At 35.2% G+C, this 27782-nt stretch overlaps 1 protein-coding gene across 1 annotated transcript; it reads left to right on the top strand.

Annotated features, from left to right (window-relative positions):
* Positions 1 to 719: 719 nt before the first annotated feature.
* Positions 720 to 27153, top strand: AK7 (adenylate kinase 7; the record flags this gene model as incomplete). The annotated part of the gene is made up of 18 exons (XM_082485842.1): positions 720 to 797; positions 1403 to 1585; positions 2686 to 2794; positions 3838 to 3932; positions 4717 to 4827; positions 8233 to 8316; positions 8900 to 8988; positions 9517 to 9607; positions 12260 to 12337; positions 13402 to 13551; positions 14623 to 14751; positions 15054 to 15198; positions 16684 to 16812; positions 17835 to 17903; positions 19874 to 20071; positions 23421 to 23641; positions 25761 to 25919; positions 27115 to 27153. The coding sequence occupies 18 exons, from the start codon at positions 720 to 722 to the stop codon at positions 27151 to 27153; spliced, it is 2157 nt and encodes a 718-aa protein (XP_082341968.1).
* Between the last annotated feature and the right edge of the window lie 629 nt (positions 27154 to 27782).

Here is a 27782-nt window from a genome sequence, read left to right as displayed (position 1 = left end):
GGGAGCTTCCCTGAGTCATAGAATGGTTAGAGTTGGAAAGGACCTTAAAGATCATCTAGTTCCATCCCCCTGCCATGGGCGGGGACACCTCCCACCAAACCAGGTTGCTCAGAGCCCCATCCAGCCTGGCCTTCAAGCACTGAAAAGGGAGAATTGCAACAAGTCTCCTTTGGCTGTCATTTGTTTTCATTAGCCGGACCCCTTAATGAGTGCTGCTTGCCCTAGTGGAGCTGTTAATCTCTGAATTACCTAAAAAGCCTCAAAGCCTGCCTGCTGTCTGAAAGGATGTCTAATAACCTAATTAAAGCTATTTTTATCTCAGCAGTACTACATACATTTTTGCTCTGGTTGGCGTCTAGAAGTCAAGAATACCGCCCCTGATTCGTTGGCTGCCGCTGTCCCTGTTTGTCCTGGGATAATTTAGCTAAACCGATTGGTAGATCATAGCTATAGATTGAATTAGGTATAAAATCGGGTAGGATGGATTGAATTGGGTAGTAAAAAAAGGTTATACGTACATGGGAAATGCCTGTTGCTATTGACGACGGCCTTTACCGGAGGAGCTGCCCGAGACCCCCCGCACCCCGCAGGCAGCCCCGCCCCGCCTGCCAGGGGAGGGGCGGCCCCGCCCCGCCCCGCCCGGCCCCGCCCACTGCGCAGCCACCGCCGTCCGCGCCGTCTCCTAGCAACGGGCCGCCTCGCCGGCGCGGGTTGCGGCCATGGCGGCCGGGCCGGCGCGGAGCCGTCGGCTCTTCCTCAACCACCTCGACTCCTATTGCGGTCGCGGCATCGGCGAGGTGACGGCGGGAGTCGGCGCGCAGCTCCTTCAGCAGTGGTCGCTGCCTGAGGCGCCGCCGCCCCTCGCCGCCGGGAGCCCCCGCCTGGGCCGCGGCCGGGAGCCGTGGCTGGGGGCCGTGGTTGGCCGCCGGGGAGCTCGGCCGGGCGGGAAGCCAGCCGGGCAGCTGGGGTCACCCAGCTGAGGAGGGGGACTGAGGGCAAGAAGGGGTTAAGATAGGAAGGGGAAAGAAAATGGGAGTCGGGAGCAGGAGGTGTGGGTGAAGGGGGTCGGGAGAACTGAGGTAACAGGTGATCGCTATGGAGGGAGAGGACATACATCTCTGAGGTAACGCCTGCCCAAGAGGAGCCAGGCTGCAGGGAAGTGGCATCTTGGGGGTCACCAACACCTTTGAGCCTGAGTAGGACACAAGTCAAGGGAAAACATTGGTGACTGAGGTTGAGAAGTCCCTAACACTTTCCTGTTCAATGGAAAGCTGTGTTCTGAGCTACATGACCTACAACAGGATCAGGGCTAGCCAACAGCGTTGCTGTCTCGCCAAGACCATGAGAAGCTGTGTAGGATTCAATATACATTTGCATAAAATTTTTGTCTTGTGTATTGCAGTATTTATCCAGATGTGTTGTTGGGGCATCGCTTGAAAGCATAGGAGAAGAAGAGGAGGAGAAAGATGAAAATAATTCAATTGCTGAAGTTTCTAGTAGGCCAAAGGAAGGAGTCTACCAAGTAGTGGGCACCCTTTCCAAACCAGAGAGTACTAAACCACATTTTGCAGAGGAAACATATACAGTAAGTAAGAGTCTTACTCCAGGTTGCCATTAGAGAACATTAGAAGTATTGCAAGTCATGTAAAATGACCTGCTTTAATAAAATGGTCTTTTGTTGCTGCTAGAAGCTGTACACGTATATTTTATTCTTTCTGCTTCCTGGACACTGTTGTCTCCTCCCTGCTAGGTCTGATACAGCAAATAGTAAAATCAATGAACTCAGACTCAAAACAGATTTTTAAAAAAAGTAGTTATGGACAAGATGATGATAATCCACAGATCTGCTTTCTTTTCCGCTCAAAACACGCCTCAAGTACTCCTCTTGTCTCCTCTGTGTCTTTTATCGCTGTATTAAAGGTAGTGGTGCTGGAATCAAGCTTAGCATCCCCCTTCTTAACTGTTCACTGAAATGACAACTTTCACTAGCAGCTAATTGTTTTGAATACCTACATCTTTGTATAAAGATATATCCAGAGTGTACTTAACTAAAGGAGGCTTGCTTTTAAGAATGTGATTGCTTATTGCTTGATTTAGTTTTCTGAAACTAAAATTGCCTCCGTCTAAAGCTGATTATCCAGAATATCTTCAAACATTTGAAATTTTTTCTTTAAATATCTATACAGCTCAGCTGTTCAATCAGAAAATTATGGCTGGCAGTATTTAATCTTGATCACTGTTCTTGCACAAAGTGTGTGTTGGACATGCTCAAGTGATGCAGACAGACTGCATTTAGCAAAAAATGACAGGATGTTATTTTGCAAGGAAATAGACATTTTTTTTGTCATCTCCATTCTGCCAGCTGATCCTTTTTTAAAATACCTGAAAAAGTCATAGATATCTTTGATGCTTACAATTGCACTGAAAATATGAACCCTAAAGTGCCACTAAAAAATTGTAAATTTTTTTGAACTATATTAATGTGTACGGTTCAGCATTTAATTCGCATTTCATCACCTTACTTGTATCTGACAGATAAAGTTTGATAACGGTCTTATTCTAACAGTATTATTCGAACATCCTAGTGTTTGAAAACTACATTCTGTCAGTAAGCTAAACTTTCAAAGAAAAGGAATTTTGGATATTTCTTTTCTTTTCTTTGTTTCTAACTTTTTTTTTGCCCAGGTCTCTTCTCGAGAAGAGCTCTTAAGTCACTTGCTTGAGTGTGAGATTGTTTTATATAACATCACTGAGGATGCAAATCAAATTGAGGAAGCAACATGGGCTGCTTCTGGTTAGTATATCTATTAGAAAATAGAAAATTTGTTGCTATACAGCCATCAAAGTTTACCATAAATGTATAGTAAAATTATCTGGGATTACCATAGATGTATATGAAATTATCTGGGATTTATAGTTTACTGTAATATAAAACTGGGTTCCTTGATGGAGAAATGCTGCATGAATTGTTCAATTAATTAGCAAGGATCCATGTAATCCACTCTAGCATTCATAAGCTAGAGAAACTGTCATGGAATGGTCCAACACTTTAAATGACATATCTGTGTAGGCAGTTATTTCCCTAAATAGCTATCAACTATCGTCTTATCTATTTGCATTGGGATGTGGGTAGAAAATTTGCCCCTGTGATATTTAGATAATGTTTCAATATTTTATATAATTATTTTAAATATATTTTGACTTAAAAGTCTGATAAAAAAATACTGCTAACAGTCTTTCTGAAACTTTCTCCAGATTGTTATATCCAAATTCTAATGGGCATCTGGAATCTTTTTATGGTAACAGTGCAATGTTGTTCTTTATGTGATAGTTAAACTAAATTATGCTTTCCTGTTTATAGTATAAACACTTGGATAACATTATAAGTTTTAGAGGGCTCAAAAAAACATAACCCACATTTAATTATTTTGCTCTAAATTAAAATAAGGAAGCTTTACTTGAATTCTGTAGATTTTCTGTTTCAATCATGAAAAAACTCCACACTTTTATTTTTTCCAGTATCTCAGCAGTCAATACAGAATCATTTCCAAGTATAGATTGTTTCCTTTTTTTTTTTCCACCATGATATGTAGCTCTATGGACAGTATGTTGATTCATAATAATTTGATTCTTCATTACCATTATTTGTTAATTTATTTTCTTTCCTGATTTATTATCTTTATTTTATACCAACCCAAATAAAGAATATTTGCTTAGAAATACATATCACATAGAATGCCATGGTATAAATGTCTATACAGGATCTTTATAAAAGCAAAAATACAGTTTGAGTAAAACAGTTTACAATAAATTAAATCCTTTGCTTTCATTTAACAGCTCTACATATGGAAATAGAGCATTTTGCAACACCAAAGTTATTCATCCTCATTTCAACAATAATGACCTGGGCAAAAAGTAAACCCCCTGACCCTGTAAGTAATGTGAAAACATATTTTTTTTCTTTAACTGAATATTTCCTTTTAATGGAAAATATTCATTAAATGCGATTAAGGAAAGTATTTCAGTATGTACTTCAACAATAGCTAATAAAGTTAGTGTCAGCAAGTGTGCTTTTCCTCATGATTCTTTCCCCTTGAACTGCTACTTCCTGCCAAAGTCGTTAGATTTATTTCACTGGATGGAGAAGTTTAGGCACTGGGCTACAATGATACAGGCAGACATTAGGAACTGCTTGGACAAGAGGTAAGGCCTATGCTAACCACAATATGCACTGTCCCTCAGTCATAAAAAATCCCATATTTACTACATATTTAATGAAATACATATTTAAATCAGTGTATAGACAGATTAATAGATACATCTTTCTATCTCTATATGTTAAATATTGTCAACAACCATGTGGGACACTTTGTAGTATGCTATTGCAATTCTCAAATTCGGTTTTACAGTAAGCGGGCACGTTAATTTTACCTATAGCAGTTGTCAGAGTTTTTCAAGGTTGTGTAATGCTATATATAACAATAATTCACAGAGGTTTGTTTAAGTATAAGAAGTAGTTTAAAACCTTTTCCTGTGAAAATTGAAATTGAACTACTGACATTTTCAAAATGTTAACCTCAAGTACCAGAATCAGAATTTCAAGTTAAAACAAAGTTAAAACAGTTTTTTTAAAAAATTTTAAGAACTTTTAACCATCTAGGCCTTTTAAAATCATTCTCTTTAACGTGTATCACAGTTACATTTTTTCCTTTGTAGGAAGATCCCGAGATTCCTTTTACTGATGAAGATTATCGCAGAAGAAAATCTCATCCTAACTTTATAGATCACATAAATGCTGAAAAACTCGTTCTCAAACTTGGGAAAACTGTACGTAAAGAACTTTTTTATAAAAATAGGTTGTTTGGTCTTCTTACTCAGACCATTATCTTAGTAATGGCAATTACCAACAATCTGAATAAATTTTAAGATTATGTTATTCTCCTGATAAATATGGATAACATCAATAATTAATAAAATGTAAAATATAGAGAAGACTATAATGTTTTTTGAAACATAGGTATCTACCTAATACAAATCCCAATTTCTGTCTTTTTTCCTTAGGGAGTAAATCATACTTGTCTCATTCAAAAAAATACATTGTTTCATTGGTTGTATCAGAGAACATGAAAGCTGAGGCCTGTGTGGGAAGAGACTTGAGGATTAAAGAATGTAGAGGAAAGGGATATTAGTATAGTTTTAAAGAAAGCATCATCTTTACATAGTAGCAAGCTATGTTAATATTATGGCTCATTTAAATACTTAGAAGATGTTCTGGCCACACCTAGCATGTTCCTGGATAGCTCGTGTTCTTGGAGCAGAGGGCTTGTTGACTTTTATCCCACCCTATAATTCACTTTAAAATGATGGCCACAGAGCTGGTCCAGCATAACTAGAATAAATATTATCACCTTATACATGTTTTAAAATCACCTCCTTTGGCTTTGTTTGTTTCAACCTGATTAGATTATTAGTCTTACTAGAGAACAGACGATGCCTCTCTCTGTATTTAAGAGATGTTGTTAGATAAATACCAACAGTGGCTCAGATTGTGCTTCACAACTCAGGAACATTGACGCTGTTGTCATTAGAGACGGAGTACTGTGGAGGTGAGGAAAGAGAACTGGAAGACAATGAAATACACTATATGATGGAGGTGTCATTTGGTCATTCTCTTTGTGTGTTAGCAATCTCCCATAATAAACACAATTTAGTGTCCATTGCAGAAATTTTTCTGACTAATTATAGAGGGAGGAAAAAACCTTTAGTCTGATTTGACTATACGCTTGTCATCTTATGCCCTGTTGAGAAAATAGGACTAGAACTTATATTCTATTCTAACATGGGTTTAATAGTACAGAATGCCAGTAAAATTTGGTTTACAGCTTGAAAAAAAACAGTGGTAAATTGTTCTTTTACTGTGATAACATGGAGTTATTCTATAAGACTATGGAATAACTTTCATACTTGTGATGTTAGAAACATGAAGATTGTAAACAGAGTGTCCACCACGCCTCACAATAACTTCTGCCACCAGTAACACCCAGATGAACTATTGACTCCATTTTTCTGACTAGTCCAAAGCACTGAGTCACTACATAACAAAGTTATTAATGTAATTAGCATCTAAATATTTGCCAGGCTGAATGTCTGTTGAGAAGACAGTGGAACAATATGTAGCAGTACACAATGAAGCAACTGGAATATTTTCAATACATACCTCTTGTAGGTGTTTCAAAAGGAGCCCTTTTCTTCCAGAACTCCAGGGGCAGCTTCAGTGGGTCTCATTGCCCCTGTTTAGTTTCTGTCAGCACTTTGGAACAGGAAGGCTCCAACGCATCTGTTCTTCCCAGCAGAACAACATTAGCTTCCTGTGATGGCTGGAGACTTCTGGTTTACAGTTCTTACTCCTTTCTAAATTCAGTGGCATCTGGGGAACATGCCATCTGTGAAAGAAATGACAGTGTTACGACTCATCTGCAAAGAGTTCATCAGGAAACACTGAGATTGAGCAGCTGTGTCAGTCACATAAAGATCTTGCACCTAAGAACAGAAGGATTTCTTAACCTTCGTATCTGTTCAGAGTGCAATTTAATGGCTGTTGTTGCTTAAAGCAAGATTTCACTCCTCTGAGTTACTGTATCTCCCATCTATATTTTGCTTAAAATTCAGCAAGAGTTATGAGTAAAAAATCTTTGCTTTTTAGCATTTTTTTACCTTTACCTTTGTGGCAGGGCATTTGGGCTGGGTAGCTTTTCTCACAGTTGTTGTGTCCCCTGCCAAATTCAGAATCCTTGGAGAAACATCTGCCTACCACAGACAAAGGAGCGCTTCATCTCCCAGCTCTGTTCTCAGTGGCATCACACTTCCTGAATGCATTAATTTAAACCTGTTTCCCACTTCAAACATTTTATTACAATCAAACAAATAATCGTAAAACAACCAAAGCCTAGAACTGATTACAATAGCTAGAATGTGACATCTAGTGGCTTTAATGAATATTACACAGGAACTTGAAGGTATCCATGACTAAACATACTCTGTGTAACTTGAGCTTGCCTAATATGGTCTTATTTTTTAAAGTAAGTATACCCATGTCATCTCAAGTAGTATCTTCTCTTACGTGTGACTTGTGAAACAAAATAGAAGACTTGAACCTGTTTCAGCGGTTTGTATTTCAGTGAAGTATAGCACTCAGTGCCAAACCACGTTTTGTCTCCACAAGTGGCTGCTGCAAGGTAAATGGAAGAAAATCCTAAATTTTACATTCTTCTTAAAGGAGATGAGAAATAGCACCTCCTGTGCTTTCACAAGAGGCAGGTTTTTCCTGCTGGGTGACGGAAAATACAGGGTGATGTTTTCTCCTGGGGCGTGTTTCCAGTCTGTCCAGAGCAATCCTGGGAGCTGCTGCTCTTTGGGTACAGTTTCTATCACGATGCTACCCAAGGAAACTAAGTGTGGGAGCTCTTATGCTATCTGTAATGTCTTCTAATTTTAATGTTTCTTGTGATTACTCACAAGCTGTTGCATTCAACTGAGTTGAAACAGTTTTTATTACAAAGTTCTTTTGTAAGTAGATAAAAACACAGACATAGATACAATACACTGATTTTATTACTTGTCATCCTGTTAGATGATGCTTTGCTTATATAATCAAAGATTGGCTAACAGTGGTTTTAGTTTTATGTTTCTGCAATATTACAAAGATGATAACAAAACATGCATTTTTTCCACAAAAAAAAAGTAGATCCCAAATCTGGGCTTTTATTCCCTCTGCTGGTAAATGCAGGTTCTTTTATATAGTGTTATGTAGATATATAATGTCTAGGATCTTTACAACATGAGGATTATTTAACAATTTTGTTTCACCTTAAAAATTTCAAAGTGACTGGTCCTAATTTAAAAGATTTTCTTGAAAGTTTTTTCTCCTTAAGGTGATATAAAAATCTTTTTTTTTCTCTGTATAAACATCCTCAACACCGATTCAAGCATCAACTTTTTACATAAGCAGACGGCCAGGACAGCCAAATTTATCACATTATGCTATAATGGTCAGCAAAAAATATATGGGTTGATTGTGATGTGTGATTAGGAAATTGTTTAGATAGTGCATGGATTATTTTTTTTTTTAAATGAAAGTAAAGCAATTGTATAATTATTGATCCAGCATTTCCTACTTCTTCATTTGCAGTACCACATTTTTATAAAAACCTTCCTGTTGATTTTACTTCACAGAACAAACATAAATTTTCAACGTATGTTGTTGCCTCAGGACATCAATACGGAGCTGGGGAAGGACTTTTGCACTACTTTTTTAAGGTAGGCATCCAATTATTTTTGAAGGGTCATTTAATTTCTAGTGGCAAACCACACTGGAATTGAATGCATTTTTAGTAGCTTTGGTATCATAAACATAATGCTTTTGTGAACAAACTGATTGTTTGATCCCTTTGAAATGTTTTAGGTACAGTGGGACTGTTTTCCACTTTTTTGGCTCTATATGTTTGTTTTAGTTTTTTTTCCATGGTTTTTAAACAGTATATTTATATGTACTTTACATTGAGAACTTATCTGTCATATCAGTGGAAAGAGGAAAAAAGTCTTTCTTCTCAACATTATATTCTCTTTTTTTCCAAGCATTTCTTTTATTTGGGATACAAAATAACATTTGTCAAGATCAGAGAATATTCCTAAAAAAACAAAACCATATTTCTTGTTTTTTGTAGGCTGCCAGTCATTATTTCTCAAGAATTGTTTCCCTTATTGCACTTCCATTAATAATTCAAGAAATTGAACTTTAAATCCTGAATGTATAGATTTGCCAAGTAAACAAATACTCATTTTTTAGCTCTAGTTAAAAGTAACCTTTTTCTCCTCATTTCTTCTGCATTTATATTTTCAGATAGGTTGGCTTAGTGAGACTCCTGCAATACCTGTTTTTGGAGATGGAAACAATTTTATTCCAACTATTCATGTTCTTGATTTAGCAGCGTAAGTAAAAAAAATTTCCCTGGACAATAATTGATACCAAGCTAAATAACAAATCCAAATCTACTAAAGAGTACTGAGGCTTTTAAATTAGAGTGGGTGGGTTTAAGAACACTCTTTCGCCCTTCTTACTGGGTCAAACAGAGACTTCCATTTCTTTAGTACTGGATATGCCTTCTGGAAACCTTATCTGACTGTTGCACCCGTGCTACGCTTTTAAGAAATTACTCAGTTGCGCAATCTAGAGTGTGATACCAGTTAACTGACACAGAACTGGAAATGGATCGTGGACTCTACAGCAGGCTAAGTTAATATCTTCTACAGATGTTGCTTTTTATCCTCTGAACTTCTTTCCAAATAAAATATCTAGCTGTGCTTTTTTATTAAGGAAAGTGTATATGAAAATGCCGTGCTCTGAAAAGTTCTGTAAGATTTTACAACTTCTTTGTACTGTTTCTGAGATGCATTTAACAATGAAAGCCCAATATGCTTCCCTAACTACCAGCTCCAATTGTACTTGCTATGTTTCAGAGTGTTACAAAATATAGCAGACCACAGGCCAAGGTCTCACTATATACTTGCAGTAGATGTATCTATGCACACTCTTCAAGAATTAATAAAGGTAAGAGATTTGATTTTTTTTTTTCAGATATCTTTAAGGTTTTAGAAATGATACATTTTACTGAAGTACTAGTTCCTAGGTCTTCCTGAATTATCTTATGTAGTAAATGACAGGGAAAATTATTTTTAAATGCTCCAAGACTTCTGTCCTTTGAACAAAAAACATTCCTGATTTTGCAGAACCAGATTTTCCAGTATTATCATTAACTTAAGTAGAAATTTTACTGAAGAAATTTCTGGTGAATTGTTATGGGATTCACCATACTGTAATTAGATCCTCAAAGTTTTTAAGATGTTTTTCACTTCATTTTGTAGGAAGATATCTTTTTTTTTTCCAAGCATTTTGAACTTAAGTCTTGAAATAGTCTTGATGACTTTGTTGAACTATACACTGATAGTGGGAGTCAACTAATACAACATAATAGAAGAATCGCTCATGTAGATTGAGCAGATGTTATGTAAGGACCAAACATAACAGTGCAGTATATCTGGTTGTGTCAAAGAGCGTTTCATGGAACAGTGTGTTAGGCAGCTCACAAGAAGATGCAACCTTTGTTTTGGTTCAGGTTAATATACAGGGTCTCAACAAAAAGTTAATAGTTGAAGAGCCATTCTGTATAAGTGACCATAATGCAATTAGTCAACACATCTATGGAAGAAGCAAAGGTCAAAATAACTTTTGCAGCTATGGTCAACCATAGGAAAGGGCATTATATAAAAATGGACAGAAAAGACATTAAAAATATTAAGTCCTTAGAGAAGAAAGGTAGAGGCTATTGAAACTTACATTATTAGCTGTGTAAGGCCATTGCATGCTACTTATTAAGTAATAAGTTTGGGAGAGAGAAAATGAAAATTAGCATTATTAAACTGTAGGTTGCAGAAAACAAGATGTCAGACTTCAAAAAGGTATGGTTGTATCCAGATGAAGAAAATAGAATAGAAAAGATCATGAAATCTGGCAGGATAATTGAAAAAACACTTGAAGATCAACTCTCAGGAAAGAATCGAACTGAATATTCTTTTTTCAAACTCTTAAAGAACAAAAAGCCTTCCAGAAAATCTATAAGGTTAATCGATGATTATGGTATAAAAGGACCACTTAGAGAAGACAAGGCCATAGCAGAAATGCTTTACATTAGTGGGTGTGGGTAAGAATTTGGAAGCATCTTAATGCTGCAGGATATCTTTGTGGATAACTTGTTAGAGGATCTGTTTAAAACTAAAGTAACTCTAGAAAAAGATTATAGAATGAACTGACAAAATGAACACTAAGAAACCACCAGAGTCTTACGGTATTCACTGAAGAGGCCTGAAATAGCTCAAGGAGAAAATAACTCTGAATTGCTATTTCACACATACAACCTGCTGTTTATCACGGTCCTGGCAATTGAAGGCTGAAGATTGATAAATGTGATGCCAATGTAAAAAGCGAGGTTTCTGAAATATTTTGGGAATTACAGGCCAATATGTCTAATACCATTGGCTAATAACCAGGTACATTATTAGGCGTTATAATAAATTAAATGCATTAAAGGAACCCCAGATACATATGACCTATTTGAGAAGAGTCAATGTGACTTTTCTAAGATACTTTCCCAAGAAATACTTTCTAAAAAAGTACTTTCAAATACTTTGGAAACCTCCTGCAATTCTTTAATGTGACCAGCAAATGTGGATAAGGGTGAACAAGTTGATGTAGTCTATTTGAATTTCCCAAAGGCTTTCAAAGAAGTTTTTCACCAAAAGCTATTGAGAAGCAGCTGGGCACTCTAAGAAAAGTAGTTGAGTCCTTTCATGGGTATGTTTAGAAACAGGAATTAGAGGGCAGGAGTAATGAACAGTTCTTGTAGAGACAGGATGTTGCCAGTGGGGAGAGTGTTGCACAGAATGCTGCGGAGAGCTATCTCGGCCAGGAGCTGCACCAGCCCAGGGCAAGACTGTGAAGGTTCATGGGAGAGAAATACCTTGATATATAAATACCTAAATATACAGCAGCTATTTCTAGTTTAGGAAGTCTCTGAGCTGAAAATAGTTGAAGATTAGAAGAGTATCTGGAAGGAGTATCATATATGCTTATCCCATTCTTACCTTCATTTAGGCATCCACTCATTGACACTTTGGAGACAGAATGCTGGAATATATATACATTTGAACTGATGCTCTATATAAATTTTTATGATTTTATGGAATCTAGTGGGGTTTTGAATCTAAGGGCTGTAGGAGTAACTAACAATTTCTGTTTAATGATGAAATGAAAATGCTATTATACGATTGTTGACATAAATACTTCAAGAACCTGAAGTGAAAGTGCTGAGCAATAAAACAGGTCTCCAAATAGATCTTAAGCAGTAGGAGGTCGTACATATATTTAAGAGCTTTAGAACACTTTTCTTTGATTTTGGGTTGTTTGCTTGTTGTTTTGTTTTGTTTTTTTTTTTATTGCAAGTTCTAAAGAGGAACTGTATAGAAAAACAAAGGTGTTCAATACTAACAAAGTTAATATACCATTCTCTGTCTATTTCAAATCAATATACTGATTTTTCAGGTATAGTGTAACATAAAATTTAAAGCACATATTTTATCCATGGGAGTCCTGTTCAATTTTTTCTAAGAATCTGATTAGATAATGTATTTTTTTTTGCCTTGATAGTGTATCAGTAAAAATGTTGGACCAGGAAAAATTGAGAAGATTCCAAAAGAAAATGCATTCCTGAGCAAAGAGTTAACAGTTAGTACTTTTTTCCTTTTATTACTTAAGGAAAAGATGTAAACTTAAGAGTATAATACCATGAAAGATATAATTTCTTTTTTTATTTCACCAGAAAAAAAATAACCCTAAAACATGCCTAAAATATATACAGTGAGTTTAAATTTAGAAAATAAATAAACTATAATTAAACTATCATAAACCAGACTATTTTGAGGAGTTACAGCCTGATTTAGAAAAGCAGTGAAACACTGATGTCGCTGTTGCACTGAGCATGCTGGAGCACTCTGGCGTACAAGTATCTAAAGGGTGGGTTGAAGGAGGATGGAGCCAGGCTCTTTTCAATGGTTCCCAGTGACAGGACGAGGGGTAATGGGTACAAGTTAGAACATAGGAAGTTCCGTTCAACTACACGGAAAAACTTCTTTACGGTGAGAGTGACAGAGCACTGGCACAGGCTGCCCAGGGAGGGGGTGGAGTCCCCTTCTCTGGAGATTTTCAAGACCCGCCTGGATGCAGTCCTGAGTAATGTGCTCTGGGCAATCCTGCTTTAGCAGGGGAGTTGGACTAGATGATCTCTAGAGGTCCCTTCCAACTCTGAAAACTCTGTGATTCCGTGAAAACCTACACAAAATGATAAAAATAAAAAAAAAAAAAAGTTAATAATGAGGTGCTACTAAGGCTGATGAACACAGCATATAGAAATTACGTTATATTCATCTATTGATCTGGAATAAACTGTTCGTAGGAGAAATAAACAAATTACAACCCTGATAGTTTTAAGATGGTACTTGATAAATGTATGAAAGACGTCGTTTCCTGCAATTATATGAAACCTTTGTATTGTATAGAATAACTGTCTAATAGTTTGTTTTCTAATAGTTCATGAGAATATTCAAATATACATTGAAAATATTTATATTTTTAAAAAGCTTAAAATGCCTGTTTTGCTTTGTGTGCAAACCTTTCCCCATGCTTTAATTCTTTCTATCCTCATGCCTCCGTTCTAGTCTCTGGTTTAAGCTAACAGTGTTCTTCTAACATGCATAACTTGTCTGTAAATAAATGTAGTGTTGCTCCCTCAGCAAATGCATTTGGATATGTTGCTTGTGAACCTGCGAATGGAATCCATGTTTCTGAAAGAGACTTTCAATATTAAGTGGGTTGCTGAGGCAGGACTGGTGGAGAACATTGAACAAATCGTCAAGGAATACAAGCTAAGTCGAGGATTACTGGTAATGGTTTGATGCATACTATTTTAAAGGGCTGCTTTCTTTTTTTCCCCAATAGAAATGGATATATAAACACAAGCTTTAATTTCTTTAAGTAAAAATACATGAACAACTAATGTAGGTGCAAAATAAGTGAACATAAAAACTGAAAATTAAACAGAAGTTAAAAAAGAGGAGATATTAATTAAAACAATAATAATTAAGTTTTATTTCTTTTATGCCTAAAACTAAAATCCTGTAGATGCAAATAAGCTTCCTGATGGAGAAGCTGCTGTTCTGAAACTAGTTTCTGTATGCAATATATGGCATTCCTGGTATATTTTGCTTCAAGAATACAATACATGAATCTTTTAATTAAGCTTTTTGTAATAGTCAGTAATTAGGCAAGTATTTTGTGTCCTTCTTTATATTTAGTGAGCTAGGATATTCAACTGCAATGTAGTGGTTTGTTGTGGTGTTTGTTTTTTTTTTTTTAACTCTGCTCTACTGTGTAACGTAGTGAGCAACTTTGCTGTTTCCGATGTTAGCTTAATACATAGAACTTCTGTATTCAAATGTATAGGGAGGGTTATTGAAAAGTGCTTGCATACATTCAAGTATTGATTGGTATGATAAAGCTGTTAACATGTCTAAATCTTGTTCAAACTTTGAGCAAGAGTTCAGGAGGCGTAAAACTCTACCTCAGTTGGGAAATAGAGCGATCGCATGTGTATAGCAGAATATGTGCCACCTCATTCAAAAATTCACTGCATCCTATTTATGGGGTTCTGTTTCATCTCTTTTGATCATTCAAACACTGATAGAGTTGGTCTATGAGTCTACTAAATAGAAGCATGCTTTTTCTCCAATGGTAAAGTTGTACATTTAATTTAAATAACTCTTACTCAAAGCCTATGGATGATATAGGAAATATTCAGTGATAAATACATAAGTAAATGAGTAAAACTGAAATATATTTTCAGTTTTAATTATAACTGTTATTTCCTATTAGTTATAGTAAAAAAAAAAAGTTCCTTTTACATAAAAAAAATATCTGTATTGTTTGAATGATGTTATATCTTTCTTTTTTTCCAGCCTCTCAAAGTTTTCATTCATGGTCCTCCTGGGGTTGGCAAATCTACCATTGCTGAAGAGCTCTGCAAACACTACAAGCTACATCACATTAAGATAAATGATGTGATTTCTGAAACAATAGCAAATCTGGTGTGTTACTGTTTTCTAATATTGCTATTATTTTAATTTCTGTGATTTTAAAATCCTTGGCATCATTAAAATTAATTATAATTCAATTTTTTTAGAAGGGAAATATCTTTTGACATACTGATCACCTCTGGGGCATGCACTGAACTCTTTTTAGAGGCTGAGGGTTGCTCAGTAATCTCCCTGTCCAGGAGCATGTATGAAATGAATTGTCAATTTTTTTTTCCCTTTTATTACATCTGTGTTTAAAAGAAATTTGGCTATGGAAATTCTGAGCCTATTCATATTTCTGATCTTGTCTTCAGGAGAAAATTGTGGTGCCTAAAGAACTGGACTCTGATAGAGTAGGAGAAGAGGGAGAAGATGATGAAGAGGAGGAAGAGGGTAAAAATGTAGATGCAGCACAAGAGATATTAGCTGAAATAAAAGAAAGCATGGAGCAGAATGCAGGTAGGAAATACAAAGTACTAAGATGGGATTTAGGTAACTAGTACAATCCTATGCAAATGGAAAAAAGTAAATAAATCTGTGCTTTAGAACTTCTATGTTCTATTAAAAGCAAGAATCACGCCCTGTCCATTTGTGCCTCATTTAAAAATCAAATACAGTGTTTTACATTAGGCATTATATACCTTGATATTAAAAGTGATATTTTTTTTAAATACTGTTGTGCTTTTTTAATTGTAGAAGTTCCATCTTTCTGTTTTTTTATACATTTTACTATCATTCTTTTTACCCCATAAGCTGATACATAAGTAAAAAATGTATACTCAGAAGCATTAGATTCTTGGCCAGATGTTTTTAAAAACATCCTGTTTTCTTCTCAGAACAGGGAGCATAAATTATATAATATAAAGTAAAAAGCTAGTGAAGCACATCTTTAGGAAATTTGCAAAGAAGAAAAGTATTCTAGTACGAAAAAGAATTAGTCCACTGTCATATGAGGTTGTGGGTTTTTTTAAGTACCTTATACCTCATTTTGGCCATCTCTAAAAAGTAAGTAGTATTTGCTGAAGCCTATAAAGAATTTTAAAGTCCGCAGATTGAAAAAGGTCCATAAAAATTGCCGTTACCGAAAAGTACGAATTCTTATCTACATATGAATAAAGTCATGTAGTTTTTTACTTAGTGATTAACATTTTCTGTGCAGTATAAATTGATCCTCCTTAAAAATGCATTCTATCACTAAAGGTTTACCTGATTTGGATCTTGTGTATCTGCAAAGCAATGAACTTGTAAAGCACCCAAAAGCTTCGGTAATGAGATCTATGGCAGCATCCCTTCTGCACACCTTGCTTTGTTGTTTAAAATAACTTTTAAAATAGTAACATACTTTTATGATTACAATTCTTTGTGAATATGTAAGACTTTTAAAAGCCAAAGCAAGTTCAAATAGGAAACTGGAATCAATGGTTGCAAAAGGACAAAAAAACAGGTCAAACCAAGCTTTTTACTCCCACGTATTTGCTCAACAACGTAGGCCAAGTTAATAAACCACTTCCTATCTCAATCTATTAATCTGAAAATGAAACTTGTAAAACCTATCTCATGTTTGTTTTTCAAGACTATCTTTAAGTCTTACTGTTAATTATAAATACAAATTTATCGCTTTGTCATGGTTTTTTTCTATAAATATTTCTTTGCTGCTTCTATTAAAATCAGATTGTATTATTCTAAAAAACCCTGCTTCACGTTTAGTATCCATAAAGTTCTAATAGTCATACCCTTGTAAACAGAAATGTAATTTTATTTTACAGCACACATTTATATTCCATAGATTGCTGACAACATGTAATATACAAATAACTCAAAATACATACATTTTTAGGGTCTAAATAGAAGTTTTTTTGATAAATGAATTAAAAAGGTACTAAAATAATTTCAGATCTCTCTTTTCGATAAACTAGGTACTTATTAACCTTCTTTGTGTCTTAGGTCGGCTAGATGATCCATATGTTATTAAATTTGTGAAGGATAAGCTCAAATCTATGCCTTGTAGGAATCAGGGATATGTTTTAGACGGATTCCCAGAGACCTATGACCAGGCAAAAGATCTTTTTGATTGTAAGTACTGCTGCTTTGGTTTTTATTGCTGCTAATATTGTCATTATCATTATTGTTCTCAGTGCCATAGTAGTTGAAGTGCATCAGCATTGTAATGACTGCAGTGCAGGACACAAAACAAAGTTTACACATGATGCTTAAAATGTAAGAAGGATTGTAATGCACCTTATTTAGTTTAAGCAGAAGATAGTTTTCAGACTGCTGGCAAAGTGCTAAGTAAATGCACAAAGGTGGAGGATGCTTTCTTGTTCTCTGTTGGTCTACTCCACTCAAGCAAGCTCTGAGGCAGAATTTCTTCATAATATTTAAGGACAGCTTAATAAGGGGATCCAGCCAGTGCACCAATGAATGTTTTGTGAGCCAGATTACAGTGGGTGTATTAGATCAGCTACAGTAGATAAGATTTCAGAGGAGCTCTGCAACATAGATTTCAAATTGTCAGCAAGCGTTGTCCATGCATTAAGTCCAAGAATCATCTTCATATGGAAATTACATCATGAGGTTTAATGGGAAAAAAAACCAAAACAGTCTTGTTCAGCTTAATATGCTGGGCTGTAAATGATCATGTTCAGTTGATGCTCTTCAGGCGGTTTTATTGACTATTCAGAACAGCAGACATTTAGTGGCAGAAACCATTTTAAATATACTACCGTACAACATTTCTACACACTGTTCTGAGCCTTGTCTTTTTTTTTGGCAGAATAATGTACTTGGCAGGAGGAGAGGGCAGGGTCAGGACAGCAGTTTGGAAATTGGACACATTTTTAAAATGTGTATGCACGTGCATACTTCCGCTATATAGGCAAACAACTATTAGTGTCCCGAGGTAGAATTCTGTGGTGGCCGGCAGCATGAATTACTTACTGAATTCTCTAAACTGATATCTAGGTTAGATTCATTTCCAACAATTAGTATAATTTGAATATAGACAAACCTGTGTTTGTACTGGGCACATTTTTAGCAAATATAATGATATTGTTGCTTCAAATGAAAATGTCAATAATTTCTCACTTTTGTTTTAGTGGAAAGTGAAGATGAAGAAGAAGAAATTAAAGGCAAAATACCTAAGTGTGATAAATTAATCACTCCTGGTAAGTTTGATAGATTTATTTTTAAATAAATATAAGAGTTTTCAAATACTGCTGCCACCAACAAGAGGTCTAAAATGCCACTCCATCTGTTCATATTTAATTTAACATAAAATAAATATCTAATTTGTGTAATGCTGCTGTCCCTTTATTTGAAAGTGAACAATTAATCAAAAGGAAGGTTTTAGTTTGGTTTGTGGGTGTTTTATTCTTCTATTCTTTTCTTTTTGTGAAAATGCCATCAACTGTTGGCTGATAACAATAGTGGTGGCTGCCTTTGTTGTGGTTACAGCAGCTATTAATGGAACAAAAATGAGCTCCTGAACTTGGCATATTAAAAAAATGTAAGTTTATCTTTAGTCTGATATCTTGAAAGATGTTACCAAATTCATTTTAATGCATCAGTGAAGTTGGAAATTAAAATAGAGTGGGTTTCATCTATGCAGAAATAGCTTCATCCTGATGTTTTCACTGTTCTTGATTTCTTTGGAAGTTTTGATTACATTCCAACAACACATTTGGCATATTTTGCATTACAAGATGTGTATGGTTAGATAGTATAAAGGTTGAATATCTCAAAGGTTTAGTGTTTCAGAAAATGATAATTTACTGGCTTCAGTGGAAGTGAAGAGAATTCAGAACTTCCTGAAAAATTCCTTAGTCCTTGCACTTACATAAAGGGGACAAAGGTTTCATTTAAAAGGGAGGCTTCTAATAAGTTTTTAACCACTTATGAATTGCTGATTTCTGAAGTAAATAAATTTCTGTTATTCATAAACAAACCCACTTTTAGCCACCATTTCAAAAGAGGAAATGTGAATGAATTATTATTCATTTATTTAGTTATTATGAATTACTTTTAGCCACCATTTCAAAAGAGGAAATGTGAATGAATTATTATGATGGGCTGGAGAAGTACTACTTTCTCTCCCGTAACAGGACTTCAGGCATGGAATCCGTTTTAAGAAGATACTTTCTCAACCTTGCAGGAAACTTGTTTTAGAAAACAGAATGGTCCAGAAAGGACTTTTGTTGTTTTGGGGAGGCTTTCTTGGGTTGTGGTCAGGTTTTTCAAGGGTTGGGAGAGCTCCAGGGGGTGTGCTGTTGTTTGGGGTTTTTTTGAGGGTGGTGGTGCGTGTCTGTGCTCGATTCTGCAAACTTCTTTCTGATGTAAGAAAAATTACTTACTGGCTTTGTTAAATTAACAGGTTTCAGTATTATTGAGTAAGGATATTAACAGAAATATCAGAATATATTATGATAAATTGTCTGAGTTGAAACTACAAATATGACACTTCAAAAGTGAAGAAGGAGACTTCTGTTTTTTTCATGGATCCTTGCAAGATTTCTGTTTTTGTTTTTTTTTTTTTTATCTACTAATAGTACTACAAATAACATTGACACTAAATTTTATGGCATGTAGTGGCATAGTATCTTTAATGTATTATTTACTTTTTTTTTATTTACTTTAATTCAGCAGATACACCTTTATTTGTGAGTTTAAAAATCACAATACAATACTTTTGATGACTCGACAAACGAGTTGTTAAATTTTCCGGTGTTACTTGCTGCTTTGCCTGCACAATTCATAAGAATTTTTTTCCTTCTATATTTATTACATGTATTGGTTGTATGATAGCTTTCTCAGAAAAATTGGGCTACACTGCATTGCTCTTCTTAAGATTTTTGTGCTGTTTATTGCAAGAATAGTCTTGTTGATAGTGCTAATTTGGTGAAAGAATTTGGTGAAATTGGAGTTGGCAGTTTCTTTACAGATGTCTCAATATTGTGGGATTGCTCTAACTGGAGAAGTTGAGTACAAGCATTTGATAATTAAATTCTCTGTAAAGATATATACAATTCAGGTCTGTTTATGTTCAATACAGGTTTAAAAATTTTTACTAGCACAAAATAAGTTAAGATAGAAGAAAAACAATAATATATGAGTGCTGATGATGTGTTCTTCTTCACAGAATTTGTTGTTTCTTTGACTGCATCTGATAAATTCCTTATAAACAGAATAATAAATCTGCCAGAGAGTGTTGTTGCTGGAACTCATTATACTCAGGACCGGTTCCTGCAATCTCTGAATCTCTTCAGAGAGTTAAACACAGAAGATGAGACTGTTCTCAACTATTTTGACGAACTTGAAATACATCCTCAGTTTGTTGGTATGAAATAATGAAATTAGTAGATAAAATATGAATAAAAAGGTTTTGTTGTTACAAATTTAACACTTGTGAAGATCATATGGTAAGTGTATATATATAAACAGTATTTTAAATTAACATTGCAGAATACATATACAAAAAGCAATTGATTACATACCTGCAAAAATATCTGTATACTCATAAGGATTCTGAATTGTTCTCGTACAGTGAATCTGTTTTAAAAAATAGGTTTTTTTAATTGTACATTCTTGTAGGCTAAATGTTCAAAATAATTTTCTGACTTAGGTTATAGACCTCTGCACTGGCATCCTTCCAGATTGGTGTAATAGTACATTTTCATTAACTTTCAATATTATAGTTGCTCATATTTTTTTCTTGAGATTTATTCTCAGATGCCATGACAATATAAGGATAATCTGTAAATGATGAAGCATGAAAAAAAGTATTAAAAATTAAAGGTGGAAGGCTAGGACTGATTCTGTTTTGTACTATACCTGTATATGAGAAAATTTCCCTACACACTATCTAGAAAATTGTGATTACTTGAATATCTTGAGAAGATTTCTATAATTTGATTATACAAAACCAGTGAGATCAGAGTGACAGCATTCTTAAGAAAAATGTTTTGTTGTGATTTTTTTTTGGGGGGGGAGAGGGGAGCGGGGAGAAAAGAAAGAACAAGGGAAAACCCTGCAACTAAAATCAAGCTGATGATATTTGGAATGTCCATTGTAGATGAGTTAGGAGAAGTTAATTGTTGAACAGCCTTAGTCATAATTGATTTCCTAAGGTTTTTTTTTATTTAATATCAGTCATGGAAATTATCTTGAGAATAACACCATACATGTGTTGTTAGGAAGTGTGGCAGTGGAAAAAAATAGCGTGTTAGTATAATCATTTTAGAATTGAGGTAATTTGGCTACAGAAGGTACATGTAAGAAATGGTAAATACTGATGCCTTATTCTTATATTCTTATCTCAGACACTTCTGGTTATGCAAGTAGTACCACTGTCCAAGACCATGATTTATTTTTGTGGGGACTATAAAGTGTATACATCATGATAGAATATTGCAGTGTTTTCTGCTAAGAATTATGCCCAAAGATTACCTTAAACTCTAGTCCATTACAAATAAGGAAATACACTGGTCTACTAATTTTAATTATTGAGGTATCACAACTGTGACATTCATTGACTTCCGCATGATTTTCACATTCAGTTTATAGTGTTGATTCTCATCTTCAAAGGAGCATCGTCTTTAGTTTCTGTTTATCTCTGGAGCTGCCTCTTTATGTATACTTACATCACTGACTACTACCCACCAAAGTATGCAAGCATGTAGCTTTCTGTTGTAGCATGGTAAGGACAGATGACATAGATAACTTCAGTGAAGAACCTTTAGCTCTGCAAATACCCCTCCATTCTAGCTCATGTTCCAGTTGGTTTATCAGATCCATATAATTAAGTAGCATTAAATTTAAGCAGAGAACCAATTGCTTTCTCAGTCATTTTCTGAATTTAGTGGGGAATGGTTAAAAAATTGTCCTTGATTTGTTAAATATTGACTCAAATTAATCGAATCTTTCTTCCACCTTAATTTTAGAAATTCATAAAATGGCTTTATGAATTGCTTTTATGATCATTATTTTTTCTGAGTCTGGAATATGATTAGTGCAAAGGAGTGGGCTTCAAGATTCTGGAAGCCCTACTTTGCTACGGTGACTCACTGCATGAAGTCTGCAAGTCAGTTGTCTTGTTTTTCTCATCTGCAAATTGGGGATGGTGACACAGGCATATTAGATCGTCTATAAAAAGGCATGTTAAAGTTATAACAGCAATTTCCTTTGAAGATCTTAATTTTTGAACTCCTTTTCTGGTGATATTTTCTGTCAGTTAGCTAACCTCATTTTTTATTTAAGATATTTACTTTTGAGGATAAATGCAGTTAATTAAGATTGCTGTAATATTTGCATTGTAATTTTGCTGGGCCATCTAAGAAAAAAATGCAGTCTTTGAGACCTCAAATTCAATGCTGAGAGACTTCTTAGCAATACTGTAAATTACTAGAAAAGTGGTTTGCACTGTAATTTTTATCGCAGAAACAATGGACTACTTGACATAGAAAATGTATTCTTCTTTTAATTTGGAATGCTTCAGGAATGTAATTCCTGATTTTTTGAAAGACGAAGTTCTAAAAGAAATTTTATCACGTAGAATTATGTTAGCTTTCTCCTTTATTCGTTAGCAGAGTTTGGGCTTCAGGTCCACATTACAAACGTTTACACTCTTGGAATAATGGTGTTGGTATTGGACAGCTATCATCTTCTGTCTGAATTAGTGATTAGGAAGAAATGGGAAGCATGCTTTGCCAATGGCTTTCAAAATAACTTCATAAAGCAGAGGACTGTGGAGTAGGGACTACTGGATTCTCATCTAAATTCTGCATTCTACTTGTTCTGTTGTTTCCCCTTCCTCTGCTTGCTCTCCTTACCCATTTCTGTACCTTTACATCTATCTCCAGTCCCTTAGCACTGAACAAATCCTTTATCTCTGTATTCTCTGGATACCTCAAAAGCCCACATTTCCTCTTTTCCATGCACATTTCTATACCCTTTCTGCCAGATGCCTCCCCACACTGAATGCATACAGAGCCCAGAAAGCCCTGGAGACAGTCCCCATTTTTCTGTGTTTTTTCTTTTCCTTCTTCTTTTTTTTTTTTTGCAAGTTTAATATGCAAGTAGCCTTCAGCAATTAAAAGAGAGAAGGAATGAAATTAAAGAGAAGGTCTTGCTCAGTCTACTATGTGAAGCTTCAGATTTGTTTTGTAGATATAACACAGTAGGAGTTCAACTAGAGATAGGTCTGTGTATTTGTAAATCAGTTTGAGTGAAAACTTTGGAGTTTGTTGCCAAATCCTAACAACCTATTGTGTAACCTGCAGGGAGACGGGGTCAAAAGCTGATGGTGTTATGCATCCGGATAAGTTGACATAAGATTGGTGACAGGAACATCTCTGATAGTGAATGACCTCATTTTCAAGTTTCAAAACCTAGGCAGGCTGCAGCTGATAAACAGAACAGTTGTAAAAATTATTTTAATACATTTCTCCCTTACATCATCTTAAAAAGACAAACTATTTTAGCTGAAACTATTAAAGAAAATCAGATGTAGAAAACTTAATTCTGCATAGCAAAAAAATAAACATTTATAAGCAACTGAAAACAACGTCTTATACTTGAAAATTCAAATAGCATGAACACTGTATATTTTTAGGTCTTGCAATTATTTACTGATGTCCATTGATAATTGACAAAAGTCTTGAACAGTTCTCTCCTGTATTGTTTAAAAGATGTAGCCAAATTTGAAGATCCTGAGAACAGACTTATTGTAAAAGAGATCATCAAAGAAATTGGGGAACCTCGGAATTATGGTTTGACAGATGAAGAAAAGGAGAACTTGGAACGCAAAGCAGCTGAGGAACGCCTTGTCACAGAAGCTCAAGAAAAAGCTGAACGAGAGCGTAAAGAAGCTGAGGAAAGGGCTGAAAGGATGGCAAATTGGGAAGAGTGGGTAGGTTAATACATATTTTTGGGAAACCATTATTATTTATGTGTTTTAGATGGCTTCCAGCAATCTGTTACATAAGTATACTTGGAAAGTGTGGCATAAATTCTCTAGTTCCTTACATGATCCTTTAGATCTGGGTTAGATTATCTTCACAGTCCATTTTGAGGCTCAACCTAAAGAATATAGTCTGTTTTTCGTTACAGACGTAGCTTTTTTGCATGTTGGCACCAGCATATCTTTAACATACTTTTATGATACTCTTCTTGTTATTGCCGTGCCAGACTCTTTTATTTTACCATTTATAAACATCTACTATAATCAGTGGTGTTTTTCCATAACCAGTCTTCCAGGACTTTTGCATTTTGCTCACTTGACTTCTAAGCAGCTGACCAAGTCTTAATTATCATGCCTTTCAAATGAGATTTTTAACTCAACAATTTTTAACTCATCAATGTTCCAGCCTGTATTGCAGAAAGGTTTCTGAGACTGCAAGAGAGAGTTGAGAGCAAATCTTTGAGAGCTGAGTCCTCAGTTCAGTGAGGACTACCTGATGCAGTCTGAAGGATGCTTTTTGTTTGCTAATACTTCGATAAGTACTTGGTATCTAGGCTACCTGACCTCACAGGATTCGCACGTGATGCTTTTTCCCTTTCTTCTTTGCTACACCTAAGGGCATAACCTGAAATGCATACTATAAGAATGTTCTTGTTCACACCCAAAGTCAGGTTGTTTCACCAGAAGGCAGTTCTATTGTCTGCTTCTAGAGGTATTTAAAAACAAACTGATCATTTCACAGGATGCCTATACACATCTATGGGGAAATAATACCCTGAAACTACTCACTTTTAAAGGAGTGTTTGCATTGCTTGGATGTTGTCTTGTAAATAAGTTTTCTTTGTTATCTATGCTTATTTATAGCTTTGTTCAACATTAAATAGCATTTTGTACTCTCTGTAAACTTGTCTAACAGATTAGTAAGGGTAGTTAACATATTTTTAGCTATATTCAATCTAAAGCCATCTAACTTTCAAGACAGCAAACTGCATTATTCAAAGCTAAAGCAAGTGTTTAATAAAATGTGTGCTTAAGTGTATCCCTTTAAATAGGCAGATTCATATGCCCTTGAGACTGTAGATTAGCTGCTGTCTCTAAGTAGTGACCAAAGACCACTTATAGGATTTATTCAATAGCACTCCTGGATTGAGTGAATAAGATAAGTATCTTTTCCAGATATTGCTATATCCGTTTTATCTGAACATTGCTCTTGTGTTAATGCCTTGAGTATAGAAAAGCAGTCTTCAGAGCGTCATCTGCTTGCTGTATCTATGTATGACTCAGGCTACTGATGAATAAAATCAGTATATGAGACAAGAGAGGACAATCAAATGTTTTTGAATAATCTCCTGGCTAAAACTACTGCAAGTATGCATGCTATTAAGTGCTATTAAATGGAAGAAAGAAAAACTCCCAGCAGTTTTATTTCCCCACCCCTCCTACTTCTTGAGTGTAATCGTTGTATTTGATTTAACCTGAATTCAAGAATACATTTAGCTGGTGTAAACAGATGTAATTCACTGTGGTTTTAGTTTAACTCATCCCCCTTGAACACTGACATAAATGAAATAAAACCAAAACAAAGAAATCAAAAGCAAAACAAACATACAAACACAAACCCAACACAATTTACATTTATTTAGAGACTCAGGGCTCTCTTTGTGTAAAAATATTCTCCTTCCCCTCCAGTTCAAAGAACCCTCAGAAAACTGCATTTGCAACAGTACTAATTTTTGAAGTGATACAGTGTATTCCAAACATTTTGCCAAATATCTTATGGAAACAGAATCACTGGAAGACTTCAGAATATAAAGAGGGAAAAATAAAATAATTTTACTAAGGAGATTATTTCAGTTTTCATCGTGTTCAATTCTTTGTCCTAGCTGTGCTGCATGCTCTAAATTTAATAAGCAGTTCATAGTATTTCCTGCCAAGTTGTGCGTTTTTAAGTTCTGTCCACAGCTTCTAACACTATTTTTTTTCTCTAGACAACCATTATTATTTAGTCAATTTGTATTTGGTAAATGTTGTAAATCTTATTCTTTATGATTTTATTCATTATTTGTAGAATAAACACCTGGAGGAAGTGAAAAGACAAGAACAAGAGTTATTGGAAGCCCAGTCCATTCCACTACGAAACTATTTAATGAGGAATGTCATGCCAACACTTATGCAAGGGATAAATGAATGCTGTAGGATCAGGCCAGATGACCCAGTTGATTTTCTGGTAAGGTGATTACAATTTTTTTTCATATATTATGTTTGAGAAACCTTAATGAAAATATTCACATGGACCCAAAGACTCTCTGTTAACGTAAGGACTATAATTCTTTTTCCCCACTGTCATGATAACAATTAATTAACAGATAGTATCTGCAATCCTGGTGAGCAGTAATCATTGCGAAAACTGAAACCCCAGCAACTACTCTTTATGGGATCAATTCACACTGTGTATCAAGTAAAGGCATAATCCAGTTTTGCTAAACAGTAACAGGACAAGAATCACTACCCGAATCTGTTTGTCTTTGGTGTGTGCACGCTGCACATCTGGCGTACCCTGCCAATTCTGCTGTGACAGGCCTGCAGCAAGGGGGACATCACTCTCCATCCTGCTTACACCCCTTTAGACACACGTTACTGTCATAATGAATAAAAGCTCTTCAAGTAATTCCCTTTGCAATACACAAATAAATTAATGAGTAAATCCTATATGAAATTCATAGAATAATTCCTTTTGCAAAGGACCTCAAGAAGTTTTATCTAGTTCAACATTCTGCTGAAAGCAGGGTCAGCATTGCATTCAGACAAGAACTCAGGTGCTGCAAAGTTACCGCTGTACTGCTGCTCTTCCTGCACTTCCTAAGAAAGTCATTAGCAACCTAGCACTGTTTTAATGAAAAGAAACATTTTATTAACCAAGCAAAAGCTTAAAATGAAAGCATCAGTGCTGCGTGCCACTTTAAGCACTAAGCAATGTTTAATTGTTTTAACCTTTTTGGTTACCAATGAGTGACATATACCTGTAGCTGTAGGAGCATGAGAACTTCCCTACTAACTGCATAACTTTTAAAGATCTATATTATCTGCTTTTCTGGGTGTAGAACTCAGGCCCTAGGGTATTCCCTAGGATGTTCCATGGAGTGACAAACACTGTCATAAACAGCTCACTTCCTTCTCTGGCCCGTGATTGACATGGGGTGACTGCTACCAAGGGGGAGAATGAGGTGGATGGTATTTTGGATAGTATTTGTGGGGACAAGGTTTCTCTGATGTATCTGCCAGCAATTACATTTTAGAGCCATTTAATACTTTCCGTGATTTTGTTTAAAGCAATGTTATTCACTATAATTTTGCTGTTTTGTGTATAATTTACACTTATTTTCAAGTCTTGAATTTTAACTTTGAAATTCTTCTGTTTACAGGCAGAATATCTCTTCAAGAACAGTCCTGATATCGAATGAGATAAACACTAAATCCTCACAGCTATCAAAACTGTTAAGTAGAAAAGAAGAAAATTCCTAATGCATTTTAAATAAAAATACTTAGTTTCTGAAATTATTTTTGTTTAGGCTTATTATGCAATCTCCATTTTTATTTCTCATACTTCATTACTATGTTGTATTGGGTTTTTGGTATTCTTTCTACAAAAGTACCTTTTACTGCACGTATTCATTAATACATTTATGCATCTGTATTTCATATGTCTATTTGAAACGGTGAACCGTAAGAATCTGTTCTCTCTCCAAAATTTTCTTCCTGGACTTTTTTTCAGCTACACTTTCTATTCAAGCAATAAGTAGAATCAAATTGTCCTGATCCATAGCGGATATAGGCATCTAGCCTGAGAAAACCTTTTCCTAAATAAAATAAAATAAAAAAAAGAAATCAAACACATGGGTGTAGTTCTCATTTAATTCTCTTCATCATTCAATATTTGATACGTTTTTTATAGATTCTTGAAGAATCTAGACTTTCCAGCCTGTGGCTGTCATTCCCTTTTTTATTGACTTCATGTACTTTTCACAGAAACTGTCAATATCTGTGCTGACTATTTGGTGTAAAACAAATACAGGATTTTGTCAAAACAGAA

Source organism: Vanellus vanellus (genome assembly GCF_965231255.1).
Source record: "Vanellus vanellus genome assembly, chromosome: 6".
Lineage (NCBI taxonomy): Eukaryota > Metazoa > Chordata > Aves > Charadriiformes > Charadriidae > Vanellus > Vanellus vanellus.
Note: the sequence above shows the minus strand (reverse complement) of the source record. Positions and strands in the feature narration are given on the sequence as shown.